Source organism: Anolis sagrei, chromosome 5 (assembly GCF_037176765.1).
Source record: "Anolis sagrei isolate rAnoSag1 chromosome 5, rAnoSag1.mat, whole genome shotgun sequence".
NCBI classification, from domain to species: domain Eukaryota; kingdom Metazoa; phylum Chordata; class Lepidosauria; order Squamata; family Dactyloidae; genus Anolis; species Anolis sagrei.
In genome coordinates this window covers 18,377,019-18,404,722 of record NC_090025.1, presented here as the reverse complement: position 1 = coordinate 18,404,722, position 27,704 = coordinate 18,377,019, and the positions used below count along the sequence as shown (strand labels likewise).

The window sequence follows — 27,704 nt, the reverse complement described above, 5'->3', positions numbered from 1 at the left end:
ACCCATTAATTTTAGATATTTTGGTTATAATTAAGCAACTTAGGATATGTACAGATAAACTTATTAGGGATTTGATCTTTGAGAGATTGAAGTTGAAGCAATCTTGTTCTGCCATTTTGAGGCAAAAGTTATGTAAATGATTGACTGACACTTGTGACAGCATATATTTTAAACTCCTCTTGTTTGTCATATTCCTTCTTTTTGTTTGTATTTCAACAACAATTTTACTACAGTCCATAGACCCATCAGTAAAACCAGCAGTCATTATAAATTCTCCCATCTCAAGAGAAGTCTGTTGTACAAAATACATCTATTTCACTCCTCTTCAATTATCCTCCTATATAAAAGGGTAAAGGTTTCCCTTGACATTAAGTCTAGTCATGTCCGACTCTCGGGGATGGTGCTCATCTCAGTTTTCTAAGCTGAAGAGCCGGCGTTGTTGTAGACACCTCCAAGGTCATGTGGCCGGCATGACTGCATGGAGCGCCGTTACCTTCCTGTCAGAGCAGTACCTATTGATTTACTCACATTTGCATGTTTCTGAACTGCTAGGTTGGCAGAAGCTGGGGCTAACAGCGGGAGCTCACCCTGCTTCCCGGATTCAAACTGCCAGCCTTTCGGTCAGCAGGTTCAGCAGCTCAGTGGTTTAACCTGCTGCACAACCAGGGGTTCCATTCCCCTATATAGGACTGGATATTTTAATGAGCCATCTTTTATAGAAGACTAACTTGCATCCCTTCAGGTGTTTGGGCCTCCAACTCCTAGCAGCCCTAGCCAGTTTGTTAAATGCTCAGGAATTCTGGGAGATGAAGTACAAAACACCTGAAGAGCCGCAGGTTGAAGAGATCTGCTTTATAGCAATGGTTCTCAGTCTTTTGTCCTCAAACTGTTTTGTTTTCTTTTGTTTTTTGTTTTGCTTCTAATCTTAGATGTTTGAATCAGCACAGCCAGTGGTCAGGGATTCTGAAAATTGACATCTAGTCGGAATATCAAAAGATGAGGGGCTTGAAGCCAAGTTTAGTGAATTGAGTATCTGTTCTTATTAGTCTCATGTTATTTCCTTCTTGATTACCTATGTAGTGATTATATTTCTTCTTGATCAGCAGTGCAGGTTTTCTATCTGTGTCATTCTTTTAATATTCCAATATATTTTAGCAAAAAATAAGTTAGTTTCTAAAACTCTGCCACCAAGTCCACTTCCTTACCACTTTAAAAGGTTAACTTTATTTCATCCTTAAGCAACTGGGAGGGAGGGAACACTGTGGTTTAGTGTTGTGTTAAGTAATCATTACTTAATGATGGAAATTCCAAGAATGTGCTGAAAGAAACATGTGACTCAATTTAATATTTAAGAGAGTCAGCACTTAAATAGCTTTGTATGCTGCTCTTTTAAAAACATCAAAATGAGTAGTATGCAACATAGAGTGTATATTGAAGAACCACTTATTTTTGTTGCTGCTTTAAGAAAATAAATTGGTAGTGTTTTACAATCAGTAGCTGAAATCCAATTTAACAGTGGGAATTGAATTTCTAATATGCAGATCTTAATGAAAATTATTTATTTATTTCCCATAATTGTACCCCACCCTTTTCACACCAAAGAGGACTCAGGGCAGCCTCACAACCGGCAGCAATTCGATGCCCAACAACAAATTCCACAAATAACAATCACAATTAAAATAGCAATAAAACATACGTTATTAAAACAGGAATTAAAATCACGCAAATTCAAAATCGTAGTCCAGAATCAGTCCATTTGTCTGTTACTTTCCAGTATTGCACTGCTATAGTTACTTCTCAAATACTTGGTCCCATAACCATGTTTTAAGTTTTTTTTTCCTGAAAGACAGGATGGAGGGGACTGTTCTGATTTCATTGGTGAGGGAGTTCCACAAAATAACATATATTCTTCACGACTGCTTAGTATAGAGAACATCAGGCATCCTTACTTTAGAGAGGTTCTCTAGAGCAGGAGTTCTCAAACTTTCAGCCATGGAGCCCTTTTTGAAGCAAACGTTTCTCGTGGAGTCCCAAAAAATGTTTCTAAGTCATATATATAGTCAACAAGTTTGCCCATGTCTGTGTGTGAAAGAGAGATATCTATCTTATCTATCTGTCTGTCTGTCTGTCTGTCTGTCTATCTATCTAATCCAGGGGTCCTCAAACTAAGGCCCGGGGGCCGGATATGGCCCTCCAAGGTCATTTACCCGTCCCTCACTCAGGGTCAACCTAAGTCTGAAATGACTTGAAAGCACACAACAACAACAACAATCCTATCTCATCAGCCAAAAGCAGGCCCACACTTCCCATTGAAGTACTAATAAGTTTATATTTGTTAAAATTGTTCTTCATTTAAATTATTGTATTGTTTTAAAGTGGTTTTTTTCTTTTTGCACTACAAATAAAATATGTGTAGTGTGCATAGGAATTCATTTATGCTTTTTTCAAATTATAATCCGGCCCTCCAACAGTTTGAGGGACTGTGACCTGGCCCTCTGTTTAAAAAGTTTGAGGACCCCCTGATCTAATCTATTACAGACATGGGCAAACGTTTTGACTCAGTTCTGTTGCTCCATCTTCCATGTCAAGGAGCTTTGTTATCTTTCAAAACTTTCCCAATCATATTGCTGGCATGTCCGCATGGTGGGTGCCTTGTATTATCTCCTCGCCAAAGCAGTACCTATTTATCCACTCACATTACTGTTTTTGAACTGCTTCATGAGCCAAAGCTGGGCTGGTGGTTGGGAGTTCACCTCAACTCGGGCTTGAATTGTTGACCTTTTTGATCGGCAAGATTCTATGTAGGTAGCGATTTAACCTGGTGTACTAAAGCCCGAGTTAAAGCCTGTGTAATAGCTAGAAATATATAATTCTACTTGGAGAAACAGTATCTTTTGATATGCACTTTCAGGCTGATTCCACTTTATGGCAACCCTGTCATTCAGTTTTCTTGGCAAAATAAATGGGTGGCTTGCGATTTCTTTCTTCTGAGAGAGTATGATTTGACTAAAGTTATCCAATAGGGTTTCCATGGCCAAGTGGAGATTTGAACCCATGGGTCCTGGTGTCTTCAAATTTCTACGTACTATGGCTTTTTGTACTCTTAGTTTATGAATGGCTTCTTCTTGTATCAATAAGTATGAAAAGAAGAATTTTGGACCATTTATCTTTATTCAGAAGTATCTGTATCACTAACATTTCCAGAAACCCTGAGCCAAATTGGCCACTGATTTGAACTGTGGTTCAGTATAGAAGGGGTGTTTGTTTGGTTTTATTTTCTTGTGTGAATTGTAGTAAAGCAAAACCTTTTCAGATTAGAATTTGACTAAAACATTTAGAAATTAGAGTACTACCTGATGTATAATTGTCTAGAATACTGAAAGGAAAAGTTCTGGGGGAAGGTGACATTGGATTATTGAACAGGAATTCTATTTTGATGCATCTAAAAAAGGAGATGTTAAGACAAATGAATATACTTTGTTTGTGTATATCTACTTAGGTTAACAGAGTAATGGCTTTATAAAATGTTTGTAGAGAAATTTAATAAGATGGATGGAGGAAGATTAGGACTGCTGTTGCCAACTTTTCAATCAGGCCTTTAGGCCCAGAAATTGCATTTAAAAGAAGCTGGATCAGCAGCCATTAGCAGGTGCTTCTAGTCGCTTCTGGAATCCACGACATGCGAGTGCCCTGCCACATGCACAATGGAGGACCTCCTTGCGGCAACACCAGAGGCACTTCAAGTGGCCAGCTACTGGTCAAAGGACATTTAATCAACTACCAAGCTTGCAAATTCTGTGTTTTGTCTATTTGTTTTTGTTTAAAATGTAATACAAATGTCTGGTTGCTGATGACACGATAAATAAATAAAGCAGGTGCTTCATCTTTATTGTCATGTTTAGAGAGTCTTCATTTGCTAATTGTTTTTGAGCCAGATGTTAAAGGTACAGCTGTATGTTCTCTTTATATTTGTAACAATTTGTGGCTGGTTGATTTTGTAATAGGATTATAAGGATATAATGCACATGAAAAGCCTTTATTTTAGGTTCTTGCTCAAGTATTCCATTCAGCATACCAACTTTCGGACTCATACATTGTGACTTAATATTGCATACTCCTACTCTGGAAAAGATAGATCAGTTGAGATAACTTTGGTATGTTTTTATAATACTCTGCTTTGGATTTGCATTAACACTGGACATCATCTGGGACAACTACATTTGGTGTAACCCTTGGAATTGCTCTTCGGTAGTTGCCTAAAAGGCATTTTGGTGAGGGTATAGTGGCTGCGACTTTTCATGTGGCTTAGCTGCAAACACTTATTTGGGAATAAGTATTACTGAGCTCCATTTGAAGAAGACTTGGGAAGGATTGGATGGTCAAAGTAGCTCTTTCTAAGAAGTTGTCTTTTTTGCTTGGGATCATCTCACATCACTGTATCCTCTTAGAATAGAAGAAGGCAGTTGGTGGCCTTCAGCCTTATTCAAAAGGCTGATGAAAGAAATCTGTTAAGGTTACTTTCTTCTCTAGCCACTTGCCAGAAGACAGTAAAGTTATAGAAGATAAAATAATGTGGAAAAGAAACAAGTAAGAGACAAATGGATAGGCTCACTTATTTTTGGCTACTGGCCACTTCTGGCTTTGGCGCAGCACACCATGAGCATATAGTTCCCAAACGATGATCTTAAAGGGACCTCCCCCATCTTTGTCTGCCTTATCTGTGAACTTCATAGTCATGGTTTTACTTACCCGTCCTCCCAAAAGAATTTCTTCCTGGAAGCGTTTGTCGGCCTCTAGATCCTCCAGTTCTATTCTATGATATGCTTCTGAACCATATAAAGTCAAAACATAGCATTCACTGTTATCTGTGGAGGTTGTACTGTTTTATGCTGTTTTATGGTGACACTGTCTTGATTACCAGAAGGAACTCTTGAGCAACCAGGATAAAACTGTGTTTTGTTAAAGAAATATGGTATAAACTGTTACCTGATGGATTAAATAAAACTGTGCTAACTGTTGGATATGCTAACTGCATTAGCAAAATTATTAAATCATCTTATCTGTGCTGTTAAAAGGAGAGGAAAGTATTTGCATGTGAAATAGTAGGTGCATTGGGCAAATTTTACATAGTCTGAAGAAACTGCTCCCCTGCTTCACAAAGTAGTGATAATATATATAATAGCTTCCTTCCCTCTCCGTGTATGTGTGTACTCACACATTGGGGGGAGGGGGGAGAAACAATACCAGGCATCCCCAAACTAAGGCCTGTGGTCACCCTAAGCCTGAAATGACTTGAAGGCACACAACAACAGTCCTGAATAACTTGACTATCTCATCAACCAAAATCAGGCCCATGCTTCCCATTGGAATACTGGTATATTTATGTTGGTTAAAATTGTTGTTCTTTTAAAATAGGTATGGTATTGGTCTTTCATGGTTTGTTTTTGTTTTGTTATTTTATACTACAAATAAGATATGTGCAGTTTGCATAGGAATTTGCTCATGCTTTTTTCAAACTACAGCCCAGCCCCCCAACAGTCTGGTGGACCGTGAACTAGCCCTGTACTTAAAAAGTTTGAGGACCTCTGCTACATATCGTAGTGACCTAAAATTCTTATCCTACTCTATTAGGATACATCCATATACTACAAGCAATTTATCATTTGATAATTTAACTTTTCTTGAAAGAAACTATATTAATATAAAATAATAAACTTTATTTGTATCCCACCTTTATCTCCCAAAATGGGACTCGGGGCGGCTAACAAGGCACTGCAAATGCATTACTATAAATATCAACAGTACATGAGTATAAAACAATATCACATAAAAGTTATAAACAATCACTATCCACACATAAAATAAGGTAAAATACACAATTTAAAGACGCTTTCAATCACTGGTTAAAACTAGCTGCCATCGATATACAACTGAAGTGCCAAAGTGTCAACCTAATATAGGTCCATTACAGCCTAACCGAGGCCAAAAGCTTGTTTAAAAATCCATGTTTTTAGGCTAGAACTGAAGGATTCAAGGGAAGCGGCTACTCTAATCTCTTTTTGGAGGGTATTCCAGAGTAGGGGAGCCACTACAGAGAAGGCCCCCTCTCTCATTCCCACCAACCACACTTGAGACGGTGGTGGGACTGAGAGAAGGGCCTCCCCCGTCGATCTCATAGCCTGTGCTGGTTCATAGAAATAGATGCAGTCTTGAGGATAGGTTGGATCTGAAGCATATAGGGCTTGGACCTGCACCTTGAATTGAGCCCAGAAATTTGTTGGGAAAATAAAGAATGTGAAGCTGCTTTAATAGGGGTATAGTATTTTCCCTATGGCTAGCTCCAGTTAGTAATCTGACAGCTGACCTTTGCACTAACTGCAATTTCCAAAGGCAGCCCCATATAGAGTGCATTACAATAGTCCATATTACGCTAACATGATGAATGTTTTTCTCTGTCTCTGTAATTGATTTATGTACATAACACTTGATTGTTCCAAAAAAGGAATACAGATGTGGCTAAATCATTTTGACCTTTGCGGTATTGGTTTCTGTCATTGGGTTGTTGCAGGTTTTTTCAGGCTATAGGGCCATGTTCTAGAGGTATTCTCTCCTGTCATTCTTTGTGGCATTTATTGATAATGCCATATATGCATTTTACTGCTTGGTTACCTCCAAAATAGTATCCATAATTACAGTAAAAAAGTAATTTAGCATGAATCTTATTTTTAAAAAATCGAATTTAGATTGGCAGCTGAAAACCAGTTTCTTAGATGTGAAGATCTGCCAAATAGATTTATAAATGGAAATACAGAGAAACTTAAAAGTTTTTCCTCAACAAAACTTGTTTTTTAAAAAAGAAAAACACAAGTACATATCTTTTTAAATAAAATATATAGGTTAAATAATTCAGAATAGTGTAATAATAAATATGGAACTGTTCATCAGAGTGTAATCATTTAGACATTGTTGTACCTTCATTTTATCACCCCTCCCCCATTTGGGACTGAGGAGATGGCTTATGATATAGCTGAAGACATACAAAAAGTCAGCTTCAAAATTGAATTAAGCTATGCACAATATTAAAACAATTTGAAACTTGCACCTAAAAGGGGGCAAAACTGTTAAAAACAGTTCAATGAACACAATACAGAATTCCTTAAATCTCCTTCTTTAACACCCTTAAGGTTGGAGTGAGAGAAGATCTAGAGGCCTGGGCAGGCTCATATGGGGAGATATGATCTGTCAGATAGCTGGGACTTAAGCTATACAGAGCATTATCAGTTATAGCCACTCACCACTTTAAATTGTACTTAAAAACAGGCTGAATAAGCTGTTATACATGGAGAGTCTTACCATGCCCACGTAAACACTTTGGTTGCAGCCCTTTGCACCAGTTGAAGTTTCTAAACATTTTTTGATGCCAGCCCTATCTAGACTGATTATGTTACTACCACATGTCCTTCTATGACCAGATCAGACATCTGTAGGAAGAGGTGAGAACTGAAATAACATTCTCATTGAATGGAAGAATGAGTAACACACCATTTCCTAACTGTCTCCACACTCAGGATAGCTTTTCATGCTCATGCATTTCAGTGACAGGATGATTAATTACACATGCCCTCAGGTCATCATAATAACTAAAGAGAACAATAGCTTTGGTTACACTGGGGTTTTTTTTAGTTTAGTTTTTGTTTAGTTTTCAGAAAAGAAGACTGATAGTAGACATGATGGCCGTGTATAAATATGTGAAGGGAAGTCATAGGGAGGAGGGAGCTAGCTTGTTTTTTGCTGCCCTGGAGACTAGGACACGGAACAATGGCTTCATACTACAGGAAAGGAGATTCCACCTGAACATTCGGAAGAACTTCTTGACTGTGAGAGCTGTTCAACAGTGGAACTCTTTCTCTGTCCTGGAGTGTGATGGAGGCTCCTTCTTTGGAGGCTTTTAAGAATAGGCTCGATGACCTTCTGTCAGGGGTTCTTTGAATGTGATTTTCCTGCTTCTTGAGAGGGGGTTGGACTGTGGATGGCCCATGAGCTCTTTTCCAACTTTATGATACTATTAAATTCTAAAATAAGCAGTATGATAAAGAGTCTTGGAACAAGTCTTGCTATGAAAACTCATCAATAGGTTCATATTTGAGTTACCACAGGTCACAAACCTCTTGAAAATAACTAGAACGACAATGGTGGTGAAGAAAAACCATCTCAGAGGTCGGTTATTAATAATTAAATGTGTGATATCATTTTTATTACACCTACAGTTTGCTTGCTAAGGTATATGAAGAATGGGTTGGGTTGCTAATAAATTTGTGACTAAGGGCAAACAAAGAAGAATCAACATAAATCTTGTCAACAATGTCAAGAGCTGGTGTTTTTGTAGCTAGTTTCTCTAGATTTGTCATAATACAGTCAGTACAATAAAGTTGAAATATAGCCATTAATTTCCATGAGAGGCACAGTTCCATACACGACAATGAAGAAGATGGGTTAGAATAGGTCTCCTATGAAGAGAGACATTTTTAAATTAGAAAAAAATGAGTGAGTTTCTCATGAACAAGAGGGTTTGTTATTACATAGCTGTGGGATCTGGTGCAACAGCACCAGTGTTTATTTACATTGTACAAAATGACTTATGATCTTGGTCAATATATTATATTAGCCAGATGTGTTTTGGGAATCTTGTGCCAATATACCATTGATGTTATGGTTATAGTGAATACTGCAAGTCGCTTCTGGTGTGAGAGAATTGGCCATCTGCAAGGACGTTGCCCAGGGGATGCCTAGATGTTTTACCATCCTGTGGGAGGCTTCTCTCATGTCCCCACATGAAAAGCTGGAGCTGACAGAGGGGAGCTTACCCCGCTCCCCAGATTTGAACTGCCATCCTTTTGGTCAGCAGTTCTGCCAGCACAAAGGTTTGACTCATTGCACCACCGTGGGATACTAGGTATATTTATCACTGAATTTCAAGTTTGGAATCTACAGCAAGCTTTCTGTTGAGTCAAGATGAGGGCTGTGGGTGTGGTTGAGCAAACAGAGTATGGAGGCTGGAATATTACATGATCAAGTCAATATATTAGCTATTTTTATCTCCTTGATTATGAGACAGAATTAAAATAGATAATGGCATAAAGAGATGGGATAAGGAGCAAGGTGCTAACATATGAATGGGAGATTAAACAAAGCACATTTTTTCTCATTTACTAATACATGTACAGATGTACAAATGTGGACAAGGGTATTAGCAACTGGTAGATCAATAGGAGCTCTGTTTCTGGATTTTTGTTTTGTTTTGTTTTTGCGTTCCCTCCAAAGTTTCCTCCTTTGCATTGTAATTTTCCTCTTTCTATTTATTTATAATTTGTTAGTCTTGCTAAGTGTGGAGAGTGGGGCTTGAGGAGTACTAGCTGTTTATAGCTTTTAACTGAATAATTATTACGTTGACATCTACATAAGTCTGTGATTGCACTTTGGTCTTAATTTGGATTAAACCTGTTTTAATTAACCAAATAAAATAGTTATAGTAGTTTTTGTATGGATTGTTTTGCTACATGAAAGTGATAGAGCATTTTTGCTTCAGGCATTTGAAACTGAATTGTGCATTATTGATCATCAGAGCCTTACTTCCTACTCTTTATTTGCATGGGACTGGTTTGTTGTGGTCTCACTTCAAATTGTGTGCCTAGCAGTGCTGCATTTAAAGAATCCCTTCTGTTCCAGAATCCTTTCACATGAAGGTGTATCCCTGATTAAACACTGGAAGCATTTAGGAACTGCCAAATTTAGATAGGGCATTGCTAGGTGAAAATCGTGTCTCTGCTGTGACTTGCTAAATTTAATAAAAGGTTAATGCTGCTTTTTGTCTTTTTTTGGTAGCTTTTGTGGTGACAGTATTGTCAGCTCCACAGCAAGAGAAAAACTACAAAGCCATATAATTTATACAGCATTGTTAATTTGCCTTGTGCTTGAGGAAGATTCTCATCCTCTGTTAGTTTTGGATGTGATGTTAAATCTCAGTACACACTTTAACTATATTTTAATGATGATGTCACAAAACATTTTATCTTGTACTTTCTAAGTGTTCAGAGCAGCTCACATTTTTTAGTAAGTCTAATTAACAATCCTGTACACTTTCATTGGTCTTACCGCAATATTGCCGTTTTGGGGCTAAAGCTGAACTGGAGAACAAGCCCAAGGCCACATAGTACATTAATTGCAGAGGTAAAAAATTGATTTGAGTTTTTCTGTTTTGTAGTATACCTATGTCAGATCTCAAAACAGAAAGGAGAATTTTGTATCTTGCTTTTAGTATGCTGTGTGTGTCCAGGATTGTTTTAATTGGTGATTTTTTTTCCTGTTGAGGGTTTTGTTGTTTTGGGAGAAATCCATTGCGGATAGTTAAGTGGTGGTTGCCATCAGACTTGAGAGTGGGAAGGGACACCCACTTTACTTTTCTGCCACAGTATTTCTTTATGTCAACATCACTTCTCAGTTTGTCTCCGTACATGCTTTTCATCTTTCCCCAGTGGCGCAGTGGGTTAAACCTTTGTGCCAACAGGACTGCTGACCGACAAGTCAGCGGTTCAAATCCGGGGAGAGCGGGTTCAGCTCCCTCTGTCAGCTCCAGCACCCCATGTGGGGACATGAGAGAAGTCTCCCATAAGGATGGTGAAACATCAAACATCCGGGCGCCCCCTGGGTAACGTCCTTGTAGATGGCCAATTCTCTCATGCGAGAAGTGACTTGCAGTTTCTCAAGTCACTCCTGACATGAAAAAGTCTTTCTCAGAGATATGGAAGGGAAGGGTCAGAGATGTCTAAGATGGGGAGTATGTAGCTTTCCCCAAATTGTTGGATGACAGCTTGCCTTAGTGACTCTGTTTCTTGCAGCCTTCAAGTTTCCTGATTTTGGTCATTCAATATTTTAGCCAAGGTGTTGGAATAATGTAAAAATAATGTAAAAATCACACTCAAGAAGTAAACTACAGATGTACATAAAAATCCGTGTAAACAAGTGTGCTCATACTTTTTATGTCCTTCAGAATTCTTATTCCATACCAAAGAATGACTGCTTGTTTGGAGGCATGTCACAATTTTTTCCTTTTTTCCAGGATGAACCCCCCAACATTGAAACAAATTGCTAGAACAGACTTCTGTCTCAAATTAAATCATGCTTTACAAAGTGTGAGTGGGAGTAAGTGTAATTAAAAGAGGAAGAATGAGAAAATAGAAATGAAAAATGAAACAGAAAGGGATGAGAGAAGGCAATTTTACATGAAAGAGACTACTGGAGAAGTAAAGAAGTAAGTTAGGTCTAAGAATTCTTTGCAAATGGTTAGGGACTAAGGAGTAGGAAAAGAAAAGGAAATAACCACTTGGCAATTCTTTCTGCCGGTATGCCCCTTTTCTATGCAAGAACCTGTGAAGGATGGTCAGAAATTTATAAACCAGATTACAGGAGCAGTTCCAATAAATGAAGTAAGAGACAATGGCTTCTGATTCCTTTGCTTAGCCATACTTATGGTGCATGGCATGCCTTTTTTATAGCCTCCTCCCCAGCTCACGTTTCCAGTTACCCAGACGCAGTGACCTCGCAGACAGATTTCTTGAATTCTGTTTTTAGCAGCTGCGGTAACTATTGGCCTGAATCCTACTGTTAGTGCCAGAATACATCCTTGGGATCTTTTATTTACCCACATGTTGATTCACTGTTTGCAAATTGATCCTTTGGATCTAACTGATAGGATTCATGGCCATTAGTTTCATTTAATGACAGTGCTGGGAAATTTCTCCATTGGATGTTTGGAATCCCTCATTAGACATAGTCATTTACAGAAGAAACCATTTCTTGTTTGTTTTGAAATAATTTAAGAAGTGTTCTTCTTATTTTTCTGGTTAAGATTTAAATCAGCTTTCCTCTCTAAAAGCACTATTGTATTGCTGATTTTTAGTTAACCAATTCATGTACCTTTCTTCCACCACGAGATCCAAAATAGCTTTAAAGAGAAGTTGGCTAATATGTTATATTACAGATGTTAACGATCAATTAAACAGTTGTACTATTAAAAGCTAATAGTTAAAAGCAGCTTTAAAAGCATTTAAAATGCAGTCAGTCCCCAAGTTTCAAACAAGATAAGTTCTGTAGGTTTGTTTCTAAGTTGAATTTGTATGTAAGATAGAATAGGTCTAACTTCAGCCATACCTATATATGCAAGCTTTGGATAGCATAGGGAAGGGTTAACACACCTGTGGTGTTTGTTTTGCTGTCTGTTTCCCTGTTCAGAAGATTTCACCTCACTTCCTGTCCCTGTGATAATTGGATTTGGAAAAAAAAATAGCTTGTTGTAGAAACAAGGATTGATAAAGCTTCAGTGGAGACAACTTTTCCCCATGATAACTCTTTCAGGAGTGAATTTCCCTTCCTTGGGGTAGACTTCTCCTACTTCCTGTTGTCTCACCCCTGTTTGTAACTATGAGTTGTTTATAAGTTAGATGTTTGTAACAGGGACTACCTGTATATGTAAAAGATTAAAAATAACATCATTTTCAACACTGGTCTGCCGTATGACTAAAAATTAATCAAAGGCCAACCAAAGTACTTTTGCTGTTTTCCACATCTGTAACCATGATTTGGAATAGTGTTTCTTTTGAGTTGAAACTGTGTAGCCTCATATCTTGCAGGTTTTAAGTACCACTGAGATATATATAGTCTTTGAGCCAATTGCATGTCTTTCTGGGTGTTTGTGATGTAACTCCTAACTTTTGAATGAAAAGCAAGTTTATGCAGAGATCTTGACAGAATGCTGGGTATGTGAATTGGGAAACAGTGCTGCGTGGGTAGAGTTAGGAAGAGTCATTCAGAAAAAAAGTTATATGGACAAGAGTAATTTTACTCAGTTGCATGGCAGGAGACCACTGGAGGGTAATGCTGTATCTTGTGTAAATAATTTTTTCTGTCTTTTTGTCGGTTGTCTGGTTCTCATTCCTTTCTGAAAGTAGGAACCTGCTAGATCATTTATTTATTTATTTATTTACTGCATTTGTTGACCGCCGTTCTCAGCCCTAGGGCGACTCACGGCGGTGTACAACATATAAAAATGGGTTACAATAAGGGAATATCACAACAATAGTATCAACATAACAATCAATAGTACAATTACACTAAATCATCTGCGCCGTCTCATCGTAGAATCATAAACCAATCTCGTTATCCATATTCCGTTCCAGTCATCATTGCCAATTGTTGTAGCACTTAGTCGAACTCCCTCTCAAATAACCATGTCTTTAGTCTTTTGCGGAATGTCATAAGGGAGGGCGCCTGTCTGATGTCTACAGGCAGGGTGTTCCACAGCCGGGGGGCCACCACCGAGAAGGCCCTATCCCTCGTCCCCGCCAGGCGTGCCTGAGAGGCAGGCGGGATCGAGAGAATTCCTGTCATTACTATTGAAGCAGTGGTTTTCAACCTGTAGGTCCCCAGATGTTTTGGCCGTCAACTCCCAGACATCCTAACAGGTGGTAAACTGGCTGGTATTTCTGGGAGTTGTAGGCCAAAATACCTGGGGACCCACAATTTGAGAAACACCAATCTGGAGTTACTTTTTAAAAGTCCCTTAATGATGATGATTAGATTCTGAGTTATTTCACAATAAATAAAATCTGACATATCATTTTCTTTCTTCTTTGCATGGAGATAATCTACATGTTGAGAACCACTGTATTACAGCATCTCTCATCTTTCTTCAGATCTAAGATAGCATTTTAATTAGATGCATTACACCATAGATTCCTAATAGTCTGTATTTCTACCAGGAAGAATCAGGGAATTTAGTTTGCTGGAGCTTGTTTGTTCACATGTCTTTGTCACATGTAATTTGTGTTACTCTTTGTGTAACCTCCCTCCCCCCCCCCCCCCCCCGGAGGATATTGTTTTCTCATTGTTGATTTGTCCAGACAAGTTCTGTGGTTATTAATAACTCTCTATCCATCTTTTGGCAGTACCTAATCAGAGGAAAGTTTTGGATGAAGAAATCCTTGGAAAGGGAATGGGCCTCATTCTCATGAAGCTGACAACTGCAATTCAAGTAATGATATAAAGGTCAGTGACATGATATATCATTAAGTAATGAACTCAAATAAATAGTACCTCTGATGTTTAAATGCTATCACCACACACTCAATCAATATTAAATACGATGTGATATTGCGGAATTTTGAAGCAGAACAGACATGAGATATAACATCTGTTCACTCTATCCCTCTTTCATGTCCAGCATAGAAACAAAGCAAGCTGTCAGTGGGGGCAAACCACCTATTCTGTCTATTGGCATGGATGTCTCACTCTTTGTCTCTTCTCTACAAGAATATAGCCAAGTAGCATTTCCTCCTCCCCCCCCCCCCCCCCCCCGGAGAGCAATAACTTTTGTGTACAACATAAAGCTGTACCAATATCTTCCTTTGATAAGAAAGCATGTATGGGTTAAAATGATATATTAGATATGAATCAGTTGGATCTTTTGTTTAAATGTCTTTTCATTTCATATGAATTTGAATGGATTTTATATCCCAATATTTGCTTTCCCCTGTTTGTACATTTATCAGCATGTGTTAGTTGACACAAGGGTTGGTTCTTTTGCTGAATTGAAAAGGGTTCATCCCTTATTTCTAGTCATATGATAAATGAGTCTCGCAGTAGTGATGAATAGCTCAGCAGCCCTGCGCCTCTGTTGTCAAGCCAGCTTGCACACTGGTACAGCAGTCTCCTGAAGCTTCCAGTGCAAAGCTCTGTATTTTGCCTTGATAGCCTGAAGAGGTTTTTTTTTTTAAAAAAAAAAACAAGAAAAAAAAAACAAAAAACCAACATTGGGCTGGCAGTTGTAGCTAGAAGACATTGAAAGCTGCTTCTGTTTTCTTAAAGAGAGGTTTTAAATTTCAAGATGCCTGCAGGGAACTTGAAAAATGCCAGGTAGGATAGCCTTTTCTCACCCTTTGGCACAGAATGTTTGTTCATTTTTTTTGATACCTAGTGTGTGAAACTGTAAAACAAAACTATAGTAGGATGGCAAGCATATTATATAGAGAAAAATTGGCATTGTGAATTTTATATTTTTTTTGCCATGATGGCGAAGAAGTTATGGACACATTAAACATTCCTATTATAAATATTTCTTTCTGATGATTCTGCACTTGGATGTAAATGCTTATTTATTTCATTAGAATGGGAATGGTTCTGTTTTGTTGTCCAGTTTTTCTCTTTGCATGTCTGAATGAAAGATTGAAATTAAAACACTGAGACCCTTTAATACAGCTTGATGTTGGATTTTGTTTTGTTTTGTTTTCCCATGCTATTTATACAGAGAATATGTTAATCAATGGTTGAAAACAAAACTTGTTAAATGTCTATTTGCCAAATTTATTTTATTTGTACTTTTTACACTTGAAGAAATGATTTGTTATAGTGTTTACATACTCTTTAATTGTCCTGTCATTATAAAATGTGCCAGTGCAGCTGTCCATGTTGATGTAGTGGTCTGAACGTGATTCTACATTGTTAGAGTCAAACAGATCTATAAAGACTGTAGCACTTCTATAGTACTAGCAGCTTTTAATTTCGTTGATATACCTCTGTTCTCAATAATAAAATATGCCTATTGTGAATGCATGTTTTGTATGGAACTATATATAAATTGTGTAATTTCTCTGTGAATATAATCTTTGTGGGAGAAACAGCTCAGATATTTACTATAGTAGCCATCTTGGCAGTGCTGCCAGTGTACTTATTTATTTATTATGTCAGAAGCAAATTGAGAATATAGTTATAATCCATTAAAAAACCCCAAATTAAAACTTGGCATTGTTCTACATTTTCTTTGACCAGAAGCTGGCTAGAAAACTTGCAATATGCAACCAACTTGCACCAGTATACTGATTTGTAGGAATCCTCTTCATATAGTGTATTGGATAGACTTGTTTGTAGTTAGTATTGATGCCAAAGTTCACAAATGTATAGTGGGATCCTTGTCTGTTCATTTAATTACTGGTAAATTTTGATGTTCTATTTAAAAACAGAGAATTGTACATTTAAAAGGGAATGATTAAAACGTTAATAGAAAGGTTGAAAATTATGGTTTAATCAAAGGTCTGATGACAAAAATCACTTGTTAAAACATATTGGATTTTGAGTTCTAGTTCTGATCCTGCTACAGAATTCTGGACAAAATTGTTTGAATTCTTAAAAAAACATATCTCAGATAAAATGTCTCATGAAGTGATTCAATCCAATTTTTTGTTTTGTTTTTTAATATAAATTTTGTCTTCCTTTAGTATTCTAATTATCAATCTTATGGAGAACAGAATTCCAACAGTTTCTTTTCCTGTAAACATTATCCAGTGTGCACATTAATTTAGATGCCTAATATGACACTGGTGCTTTTTTTGGTTTGTGCAGTTAAATTATCAAAATAATAAGTTGAAATAAGAAAGACTTTGATGAGCTTGTAAGCATATTTCTGTGAAGTATTCATCATATACTGTGAAATATTTCAGATTATATGTAAGCAATATGCTTTGTGTTTTGTCCTTTGCATTTTTATTTAAAACTTTATTAAAACTTTTGTATGACATAAAATCACTAGGAAGAGAGTAATTTTATGTGACCGGCAACGGACTGATTCTGAACTGGCAGAACTTTTTTAAATTGAGTGTTTATAACTATTTTTAATTGTTGTTTTCATTGTAACTGTGTACATTGTAACTGTGTACAAGGGGTTACATTGTAACTGTAACCCCTTCCAGGGGTGAGAAGGACGAGGTACAAATGTGTGAAATAAATAAATCCTTTCCCATATAATGAGATCTTATGGCAACCTACAAGTAAAAGGAATATAATCAGATTAAAATGATCTAAAACAATAAAAATAATTAGATTTTGATTCTTTTTCTGGTGACCACTAATGAAAAACTTTGCCCGTTAAAATTATTCAATTAAATTGTCGCAATCTATTTTTATATCTTTTGCACCGACAGAACTGTTTAATCTTTAGAGACTGATTCTTAAATATTTGGCTGAAATCAAAGAACACTTAACTGCAGTTGTCTCTCTGGAAATCGCAATAGGTATATCTGAAATTTGAGTTAGTTTCTAACAAAGAGCTATGCTATATTCTAAATCTAAATAGTTTACAGTCATAATTTTTAATGGCAATTCTGAAATTCTTAGAACAGTAATTGAGATAAATGTTTCACCCATCAGTGATGTTATTAAACTAAAGATAATTTTAAGCTGTGTTAAAAGCATTCCAGCTCAAAGAGCAGGGGAAAGTTTCCTGATAAATGTTTAGATAATTATCCAGTTGCTTATTTAAATAACACCCTTTGGAAGCGACAACCTCAATGTGCATTCCTATAATAGCTATTGTTAACTAAATAGATTGTGTGTTGCCTAGTGTCTGCCCACCCATTTTGTTGTTAATGAATGTTTTGAAAACGATAGTAATTATTTACCCCTAAATTACAATAACATAGTGATTCATGATTAATGTATATTAAATCGTTGGTTAGTTCCTTATTATGCATCTGTGTTTAATGTAGCCTAGAAATATTTTATCCAAAAAAATCCCTGAAATCTTCCAAAATCCAGAATTCTCCACTTGGGAGACTATAGAGTGAATCTTTGCTTTCTGATAGTTTAGTGTCCTCAAGCCCTCTTTCATGAACAAAATAATTGCTCAGGCTATGTGTGCATGGTGTATATGAAACCTAAATAAAATAAATATATCTGAAATCCAAAACAGCGCTAATACCAATCATTTAGAAGCAACAACTTATCACATACAGTGTGGAAATCCAGCCATGATACATGGTGCTTCTTCAAGAATTCTGATCATCTTTGTTTCTTTTTCAATGTGAGAAATTGAGCAATGATAACTTGGGTTCTGAGTGTATCACATGAAACTGTGATAGCTGAAAACAGGATGTTTAGTTTGCAAAATGCACCATGTATTTTTTAAGCTGATCTGCATTAGTTGTCACATTGGTACCTACCTGCCAGGATGAGGGAACACTCTACTCTTCTTCTCTTGCTGCTCTATGAAAATACGCTTCTAGAGATTTATGCACTGAGGGTGCATGAGAGGCTGAAATGGGAATGTGAGATCTTTTCCACCTCATTCTTCAAAGAGTTGGATCCTGTCTATTTTTGTCATGTGTTTGTGACAAGTCCCTGGTACTCTCAGAAATGAGAGTGTGTCTGAACAGCAATTCCATTTGGGAGAACTTCATTGCTTCTTGCCTTATTCTTTAATTTCAGAAGCAGAGTAATACTGTGCATAAAAGGTATTGCAACAGAACTCATCCAGTCTTGTTAAAATGGAAGTGGGCTAGTAAAAAAATTTCATCACATAAAACCATTTGGGCAAAGAATACACCTCTCCGAATTCCCAAGAGATTTCAAAGATTTTTGTTTCTAGTAGTAGACAAGGTCCATAGTTTCTGGCAATAATTGCCTTTTAAAAGTAAGTTTTTAACTGCTAGGTTAGTTAACTCTAAATAGGTGCTATTTGCATAATCTCAGTGTTCAGTCTTGATTTGTAGTTGGTAGCTTCTACCTTGTGTGACCCTATTCTTCCAATGTCTGAGTAAGCATTTTGTTGCCAATCAAGATAATGCAGTTTGGTATCCTTCAATATAATATCAGTTAAGAGCTTTTGATGTGACTTTAGTCATGTGAATTCAAACCCATTTAAGCATTGTGTTTTCAGTCAGGAGCTCATTTTTTTGTTATGCACTCTTCATAATGAACCAGTTTTTAAAAAAATTATATTTTGTTTTCTCACCCTCTTCCCATAATGTCTTTGCTTTTGAAAACAGGATAAACATTTTAGCTTTATGTCTTAACTGTGTATCAGTGAAATAAACAAGTCATGTTAAACTAGAAGAGACAAGAAACCTGTTGTGACATTTTTGTCTTTTTCAAAGCAACTTTGGCAGATATATGATTTGAGAAAAACACAGCTCCTCCATTAGTATTTGCTCCATGTGAAGAAAAACCATGGATGTCCATGGTTTGGGAATTGGAAGCCTTCCAATGTGGGTAGATGTTGGGAAAGGTTACATTTTCCTTTTCTGTTCATCTCCCATTTAATTATCTTGATTTGAATTTAGATTCCCTCTGTGCTACATTCTGGCATGGTTGATTTTAAAAACATGGGGGGGGGGGAACAAATAGAATTTTATATTTCTTGCATTTTTTTCTCCTGGTATGGTTTTGGAGTCTGTCCCTAGCTGATAATAAAGTTCCTTTCAAAATACATGACAGATTCTTGTCTTATTCAGAAGCTTGACAAACTTTGCAGCTATGTTTTTTCTTCCTTTCTGCTTCAAGAGCTGGAATTAATGATCTGAACTTGATGTGATGAAGTGCTAGCTGAGGAAAGAGGAATATGCTGTACAGCATTTTTCACATTCGTTTATTTCAAACTTGAAAATGTACACATCTGCTGGTAATCTTTTTCTTAATTTGTCCAACTGGAGAATTGCACATATGCCTCAAGAGTTATGCTGTTTTCTGTTTGAATAGCTTTGTATTGTGTGAAAGCAGCTACTGTGCAGTGATTTGAGTGTTAGACTAGGACTTTGGGAGACCAGAGTTCAAATATCTACTCAACCATGGAAGCCCACTGGGAGACCTGGTGTGAGTCACATTCTCTCAACCTCAGAGGAAAGCTGTGCAAAGGCTTCTCTGATTAAATCTTGCCAAGAAAACTCAATGATGGGTTCACCTTAGGGTTGTCCCAAGTTGAACACAGCTTGAAGATGCATAACAACAACACCATATCACCATTTAATGGATGCCTTCATGCTAAAAAAGGAAATGATCTGACTCTTCCTTGCTGTGTTTGTGTATATGTGTACACATTTTTCTAATTTGTTTTGTTTCTTCCTGAACAGGATCAAAGGGGTCTTTCAGAAACCAGCAAAGATGAATATGGTAAAAAGGATAATGGGTCGACCTCGGCAGGAGGAATGTAGTCCTCAAGATAACGCTCTAGGACTGATGCACTTGCGTCGACTCTTCACAGAACTGTGTCATCCTCCTCGGCATATGACCCAGAAAGAACAGGAAGAGAAACTGTACATGATGCTACCAGTTTTTAATAGGGTAAGCACAGCATTCTGGTTTAGCTTTCTTTATTGGCTTTGATTAGTGCTGCTTTTAAAATGAGTGGATGCATAGTGGGTGCATCTAAGGCGAGATATTCAGATGTTAGTTTTTGCTTATAAAGATCATGATGTGCATATTGCCTACCTCCACTGTCATAATACGTTTTATGAGAGCTGCTTGTATTACATTCATCAGTGAATACTTCCTAGTTTGTTATTGATGGAAGAACTCCAAAAGTCACTTTCAGGGCAAAAATAATAATATGGAAGTGATACATAATTATGTTTATCCAATATAGGTATGTGTATTGAAGAACTACATGCTCATATTACATGTGTGATTTTTTAAATAGTAACAGGGATAGCTTCTTCTCTTTCTTATTTCTGCCATGAGAATGTGAGAATTCCTTACTAAAGTATTCATGGGTAGAATATTAAATTAGGAATTGGGCCTGATTATATACTGATTATGGCTACATAGGGCATCTCCAATATCCTTCTTTAGACATTTTAATGAAGAGTTGAAAACATATGAGAGAACTATAGATACCAAATAAGATTAATAATAGAGGGATAATGGATGTTCTTGACTGTTGAAAATGGGTTTTGTCATGAATGAGGGTTTGAAGGAAAATCTGGAGTGAAGATAAGGCCCAATATGACGAAATCTATGATGGCTTGGGCTCTGTGAAAAAAACAGAATGTTGTGACTCTTTCCCTGGAGTGGCTTTTGAATTCACCACCAGTTCTTTTTGTCTCTGAACAAGTTAACTGCTTTGTAACATTCCTCTGTTGTTAATGCAGCTGAAATTCTTTGCTATAGCTTTCTACATTATTGGCATTGATTTTGGCTCTCTCTCTCTTTGTGTGTGTGTACATGTATTATACATGACATTCATGTTTATTTGGTTATTGGAAATGATTTATAGCACCTCTTTTTATTTGTATTTCCTCTTCAAATACTTTGACTTTACTTAACTGTAATAGGGTAGATGGATTTAAATTAAAATCGATTAATTCTAGAAACAAGGATTGGTCTAAAGCTTCAGTGGGTACACATTTTCCCCATGATAACTCTTTCAGGAGTGAATTTCCCTTCCGAGGGGTAGATTTCTCTTCTTTTGTCTCACCCCCCTTTTTAACTAGGAGTTGTTGGATGTTTGTAACTTGGGGACTGCCTGTATATCATATGCTACCTAATTTGAATGCTTCCACTAATCTTATGTACTGCAACCAAATGTGTGGGCTTTCCTTATTCCCATCATTGTCACCAATGTAAGGACCTTCTCCTTTCTTATCCCTATGACTACCAACTGTAGGGACCTCCTTGATACTCTCAAGGTTCTCATGTGAGATTATTCTTCTGTTATCTCCTCCAAGTACCACCCCTGTTTATAAACAGCTACCCACACTCTCTCACTTTTATCGCTAAACTAAGTCAGGCCCTTCTATCCCGCACACTAAACTTGACATATCACTCACTTTATCTAACCCCAACTGACCACTCCCTCAATTCCTTTTACCAACCATAATTATTGTTGTAAACTGCCCACAAGTCAATGTGTTGTCGAAAGCTTTGATGGCTGGAATCACTGGGTTGCTGTGAGTTTTTGGGCTGTATGGCCATATTCCAGTAGCAGGAGAGAATGCTTCTGAAACATGGCCATACAGCCCGAAAAACTCAAAGCAACCCTGCCCTCAAGTCGACTTTGACTTATGGTAACCCTATGACTGAGAGACCTTAAAGTCACCCTATCAACAATAGCTCTGCTCAGCTCTGGCATGCTCAGGGCCATAGCTTTCTTGATTGAGTCTGTTCATCTGCAGTGAGGGCTTCTTCATTTCCTATTGCCTTCCATCTTACCAAGCACGATTGTCTTTTCCAGTGAATCACGCCTCCCCGTGATGTGTCCAAAGTATGAAAATCTCAGTTTAGGGAAAGTTCAAGCTTTTATTTGTGTTTTTAGCAGTCCATGGTATCGATAGAAAGTGTCTGTAGCACTCTGTTTCAGATGAACTGCTTTTATTCCTATCTTCACTGTCCAGCTTTCACAATCTTATATAGAAATGTGTTATGGTGTGCACAATCCTAACTTTAGTCTTCAATTATGTACCTGTACTTTTGAAGCCCTTGTTTAGTTCCTTTTTAGTTGACCTTCCTAGTCGTCTTCTGATTTTGTAACTGCATTCTGATTAATGACTGAGCCAAGCAATGGAAAATCTTTTAACTATTTCATTGTCTTAATCATTTTCTTTCAATGTATGTAAATTATGTGTGGTCACTAGTTTTGTTTTCATAATGTTCAACTGTAAATATGTCTTTACACTTTCTTCCTTGACTTTCGTTAGTAATCATTCCATTTTTTTCTATATTCTGCTAGTCTTATGGTGTCATCTGCATATCTTGAATGTTTTACTTTACTTCAATTTTTCTTTGAACTCTCATCCTGCTTTACATATAATATGTCCAGTATACAAGTCAAACAGATAGTGTGATATCTGTTTGACTTGTACACTGGACATATTATATGCAGCCTTACCCAATTCTCTTGCTAATTGAAAACCATTACATTTCTCCATGTTCTGACAGTTTACAGATTATGAATTAGGATGATCAAATATTGTGGCACACCCATTTATTTTAAGAGCGATCCTTAGTTTTTCATAATCTATAAGCAAAGGGTTGTGAACCCTGCCACATTATCAGGAGATTGGGTTTCAACAAACAACAGGAGGATAACCCAAAGTTAAGAGTCCACTATCAGAGAAGCCCAATTTCAGGACTCCTTGAAAGTCAAGATGGAATAACAAACGTAAATAATAATTTGTTGCTTTAGTGTTCTTTAACATTACTCTAATTTTGGTATTAGCAGTTCACCAGCTGTAATACATCAGCCTTATTCAAATCGGATCAGACATTTCACCAATCATCACACACTCCCAACAGTCTATTCTATTCTATTCTATTCTATTCTATTCTATTCTATTCTATTCTATTCTATTCTTCCCTCCCTCCCTCCCTCTCTCTGCCCCTGTAAAACCTTACTTTATTACTTCTAATGATTAAATCAATCATATTTTTTGAAATTAATTATTTATCCTTGGGTTTTCTATAAAAGTTACTAGCTTACTTTGTATTTTACAAAGTATTTTAAAAAGGGGAAAGCAGGCTTGGATAGTACAGACAGTTCTATTTCTCAGGATTTTTAATGCTGTTTCAAATCAGTTTTATATTACTTTTCAATCTTAATTGTTACTCTTTAGCTTTATTATATTGAATTGGTCTTGTTTTGAGTTGCTTTTATTAGGTTTAGTTTTATGATATTTTATGATCATGTTGTTTTTATGCTATTTCGCTTTATGATTGCCCTAGACACCTGGGGAATGAATGTCACGGTTGCCAGCACAACATTATGTGGTGGGTTTATTATGCTTATAAAAAATCTTCAAGACAGTTCTTGGATCAGTGCTTGGATTCATTTAGAGCAGTTATATATTCTGTACTAACTCATTACCTATTCTGGGATGCAGTCCCCTTACTACATCATGTGTTCTATTTTTACTAGTTAGGGCACTGTTCTCCTTTTAGAAGAATGCTTAAGCAAATAAGATAATATGGGGTTGTCTTTATGCCCTGTTACCTACCATTTCACTATTTCCACCACACAGCATCCATTCCTTTTTTCCCTCTTGTTCCAAATACAGCCAATCTTCCACTTTATTATTTTTACCATCCTAGTGAGCCTGCACTAGTTCAGAGCTTTAGCCTCTCTGATTTTCACCCTACAAGTGGCCATTTGTTTGTATTCCTCTTCAGCAATTCCCTTTCTTCCTTTCCTTATAGACGTCTTCTTTAAATCTTGGGCTATATAAGTTTTTTGTACATCAGCTTGGTTTCTTTAAACACTTCTCACTTTTCTTATTCATCATAATTGTTTGAACCTGTGCCTTCAGTGTTTAAGATATACCGATTCATCATGAATTCCCATCCCTTTGAACATCTCTAATTGTGGGATCTTACCCAGTATTTTTTAAACTGACTGAAATAAGTTTTCTTGAAGTCTAGAGTATGTGTTTTGCTACATTTGGATTTACTCCCTTGTAACTAATTTCAGAAAGGTATAATCACTGTCACCCAAGGATCCCGCTACTTCTACCCCATTGACAGCTTCATCACTGTCGGTTAAGATCAGATTCGAAATAGCCAATCCCCTTTTTTGCTTCCCCTACCTTTTGTACAGTGAGGGTGTCTGTAAGACTAGTGAGGAGTTTATTTGACCTTACATTCCTTATTCAAATGCTCTCAGCCTGTTTTCCATGCTTAAAGTCAAGGATCTCCTCAGATCCTTGGAAGACAATGCTACCCCTACTTCTCTGTTAAGTTTCTGTCTTTGGAATTACTTCATTCCAGTCATGACACCCATCCATCGGGTTTCAGTGATACCTATTAATAACGCATCTTAAATTCAAGCTGATTCCTTGTTGTTTTTCCATTCTTTGTTGGGTGCATTATTAGCCAAATTCCCCCTGTAATCTTGAGGATATTAATGTTGCCCCAGTATTGATGCCCCCTTTCCTTCTGGAATATTGCCCCCCCCCCCCAACAGTTTTAAATCCTCCTGATCTAGTTTGTGATATTCCAAAGAAATACATTCTTACCAACTGTTGTGAGGTGCAACTCATCAGAAAACGTTTTTCATGAAAGCACAAACTGTGGCCAAGTCTTTCCTTACAAGTTGACTGTTTACTTCTAGTATTCTTCTCCTCTTTCTGTACCATGCCCTTCAATGGGAAGGAGCAGTGAAATAAAAAGTTGTGCCCCACAGTCCTCCCCAGAACCTCATAGTCCCTTACAGTATACTGAAGGCTATACTTTACACTTTATTTTTTTTCTAACATTAATTAGAAGGAAAGTGAAATAGCTAATGGACTTGATGAATTTTGCCAGCCTTTCTGTTACATCATGAATATTTGTCCCTTTGAGACATCACACTTCTTGGGACTTCTTATGGGGTCTACACCCCATTGCTTCTGTTCCCCTTAATTAGGAAATCACTTGCTAACACAAGAAGTCTCTTCTTACTCTTCTTCCATAGACTCCTTCAGTATCATCTTTAGGAGATGGTTGTCCTTGTGCCTTATAATCACAGAGTAATGGGAGAGTTTTGAACTGATTGTGTAGCAATATAGTTCTTGATAGTTCTGCTTCTGTGTGCCACATTTTCCCAGGTATTTGCTTCTTATGTTTGGGAATCACTCATCTCTCTGAAGCAGTGTTTCTCAAACTGTGCTCCTCCAGGTGTTTTGGACTTCAGCTCCTAGAAATCCTAGCCAGCTTACCAGCTGTTAGGAATTCCAAAACATCTGGAGTCCAAAACATCTGGAGGAGCAGAGTTTGAGAAACTCTGCCCTAGAGGCATCCTAGTGTTTTTCTCTTCCAGAAGGACAGCTGTACTCTTTCCAAAAAAGGTTTCATCCTCCTTGCTAAATTGAAGTGTAGATACATGGGTTTCAAGCTGCTAAGCCTTCTGTTCAAATTGGAAACCAGTTTGTACTTCTTGCAGGTATAGCCTGGGAGGTGTTCTGACAAGAAAACAATCATAGAACAGATGTTGCAAATTCCTTCATCAACTCTGTAGATTTTCAGCAAATCCATCACCTCCCAGGTTCATCCTCTATATCAGAGTTTCTCAAACTGCTTTTCCAGATGTTTTGGACTTCAGCTCACACAATTCCTAACAGCTAGTAAGCTGGCCAGGATTTCTGCGAGCTGAAGTCCAAAACACCTGGAGGAGCACAGTTTGAGAAACACTGCTCTATATAAACATCAGCCCAGTTCCACAGGCTTCTCCCTCAAAGTCCTCTACAAAATGCCAACAAAAATACATATTTTTCTCTTGTCTTTTACCGAGTTCCACATACTGAGACAGCACATGTATATAGCTAGCTAGCTTTTCTCCCAACCAAGTCACTGACTCAGCAGAAGATATTCGAAAACTGAATCTAGTGAATGTGTTTGTTGGTTGATTTGGAAGGAAATGAGAGGTGAAAGTGAATGTCCAACTGAATTGAAACAATAGTAAGATCTGCTTTCAGGTGGGCTTCCCCAACCTGAAAATTCTCAGATACGCTGGATGCTTTCCATTCACAGGCAACAATCTTGCTTTAAAGAGCAAAAACAGACTTGTGATCAATGAATTAATTTAACTCAGCGGATAAATGACCTCAGTTATTAGTGTTTATACTAGTGAATTAATTTTGCAAGTGTGTAACAACCCGATTGTTTCAAGTTCTTCTTGCTGCTGCAGAATATGTAGCACGGTCCCAAGGTGCTTGTTATGAAGCAACTGTATTGTCCTATCTTTTTGTGACACAGCCATATTTTATGCTCTCATCAAGTCTCTTGTGTCTCATCCTTTTAGAGAAGTGAGCAAAAAGTAGTAATTCAGTGATGTGTAATTTATTTTTTTCCCTTTTTAGACCATAGAGCCTTGTTCTGGGCAGGATGACTCTTTTCTTTTTTGTACTGAATAGTAATGAGCTAAACCAGCAAGAATTTCTTTCTTTCTTTTTAAAAAAGCATTAAAATGTATGCATTGTACCAAAAAGGTCCCAGCCAGTAAACAATGGCTTGGTTCATAATGTGCGTTTTCCTTCTGCTTTAGTTACATAGGGCAGAATATTTAATAATACATTTGAAGGTTACTGAAGAGTGAGAAAGTTGTGTAAATTGCATGAGGATGCTAAGATGATCTTATATTTTTTTTAAAATAGCCTCAAAGTTTCTTAAGTGATGATATCAAATATATGGCATGTGTTTGTTGTTTGGTGTTGTTCTCACTACTAAGGTATACAGTGATTTTCTTCTGAAGATGGATAATACAGGGGGGGGGGAAGGCACTAGATAAGCATGCCTTCTTTTCCAATAAGTGTCTTGTAGGCTACATGAGAGTAAAGATACAGAGGATTTCAAAGCTGAGTCTTCATATTTTCTGTGTCATGTTTCACATAAATCCATGTGCTTGCCTCCCCCCAAATTGCCATGATGTAGAATTGAAATGATTGGGTTTTGGAAACAAGGAGTTATTTATAACTGTTAAAAAATGTTGTTCACTGTCAAAAGTCATATCCCATAACATAACAGCTTTATTTTTTATTTTTGTAGAAGGCTTTGCTTTTATGTCACAGGATGCTTGAGAATATCCAAAATATTCTCAGGCACTCAGTTCTTGTGGGTTTTTTCGGGCTATATGGCCATGTTCTAGAGGCATTTCTCCTGACGTTTCGCCTGCATCTATGGCAAGCATCTTCAGAGACCTCTGAAGATGCTTGCCATAGATGCAGGCGAAACGTCAGGAGAAATGCCTCTAGAACATGGCCATATAGCCCGAAAAAACCCACAAGAACTGAGTGATTCCGGCCATGAAAGCCTTCGACAATACATATTCTCAGGCAGTTTTTTAAAAATATGTCATTCTTTCTTTAGATGGGGGAAGCCAAAGCATTCTCAGGGAGCAAAGATGCCAAACCTGAAGAAATAGA

General features: G+C 37.2%; 1 protein-coding gene across 5 annotated transcripts in view; it reads left to right on the top strand.

Moving 5' to 3' along the window:
* Positions 1-27,704, top strand: part of WDFY3 (WD repeat and FYVE domain containing 3) — a 166,132-nt gene that overhangs the window by 16,285 nt on the left and 122,143 nt on the right. For all 5 annotated transcript variants that reach the window (XM_060779296.2, XM_060779293.2, XM_060779294.2 and 2 more), the window contains exons 2-3: positions 14,001-14,100; positions 19,950-20,160. In XM_060779296.2, the coding sequence (XP_060635279.2) occupies positions 19,981-20,160 (180 nt within the window). In that variant the 5' untranslated portion in view covers positions 14,001-14,100; positions 19,950-19,980. The remainder of the gene's footprint in view (positions 1-14,000; positions 14,101-19,949; positions 20,161-27,704) is intronic.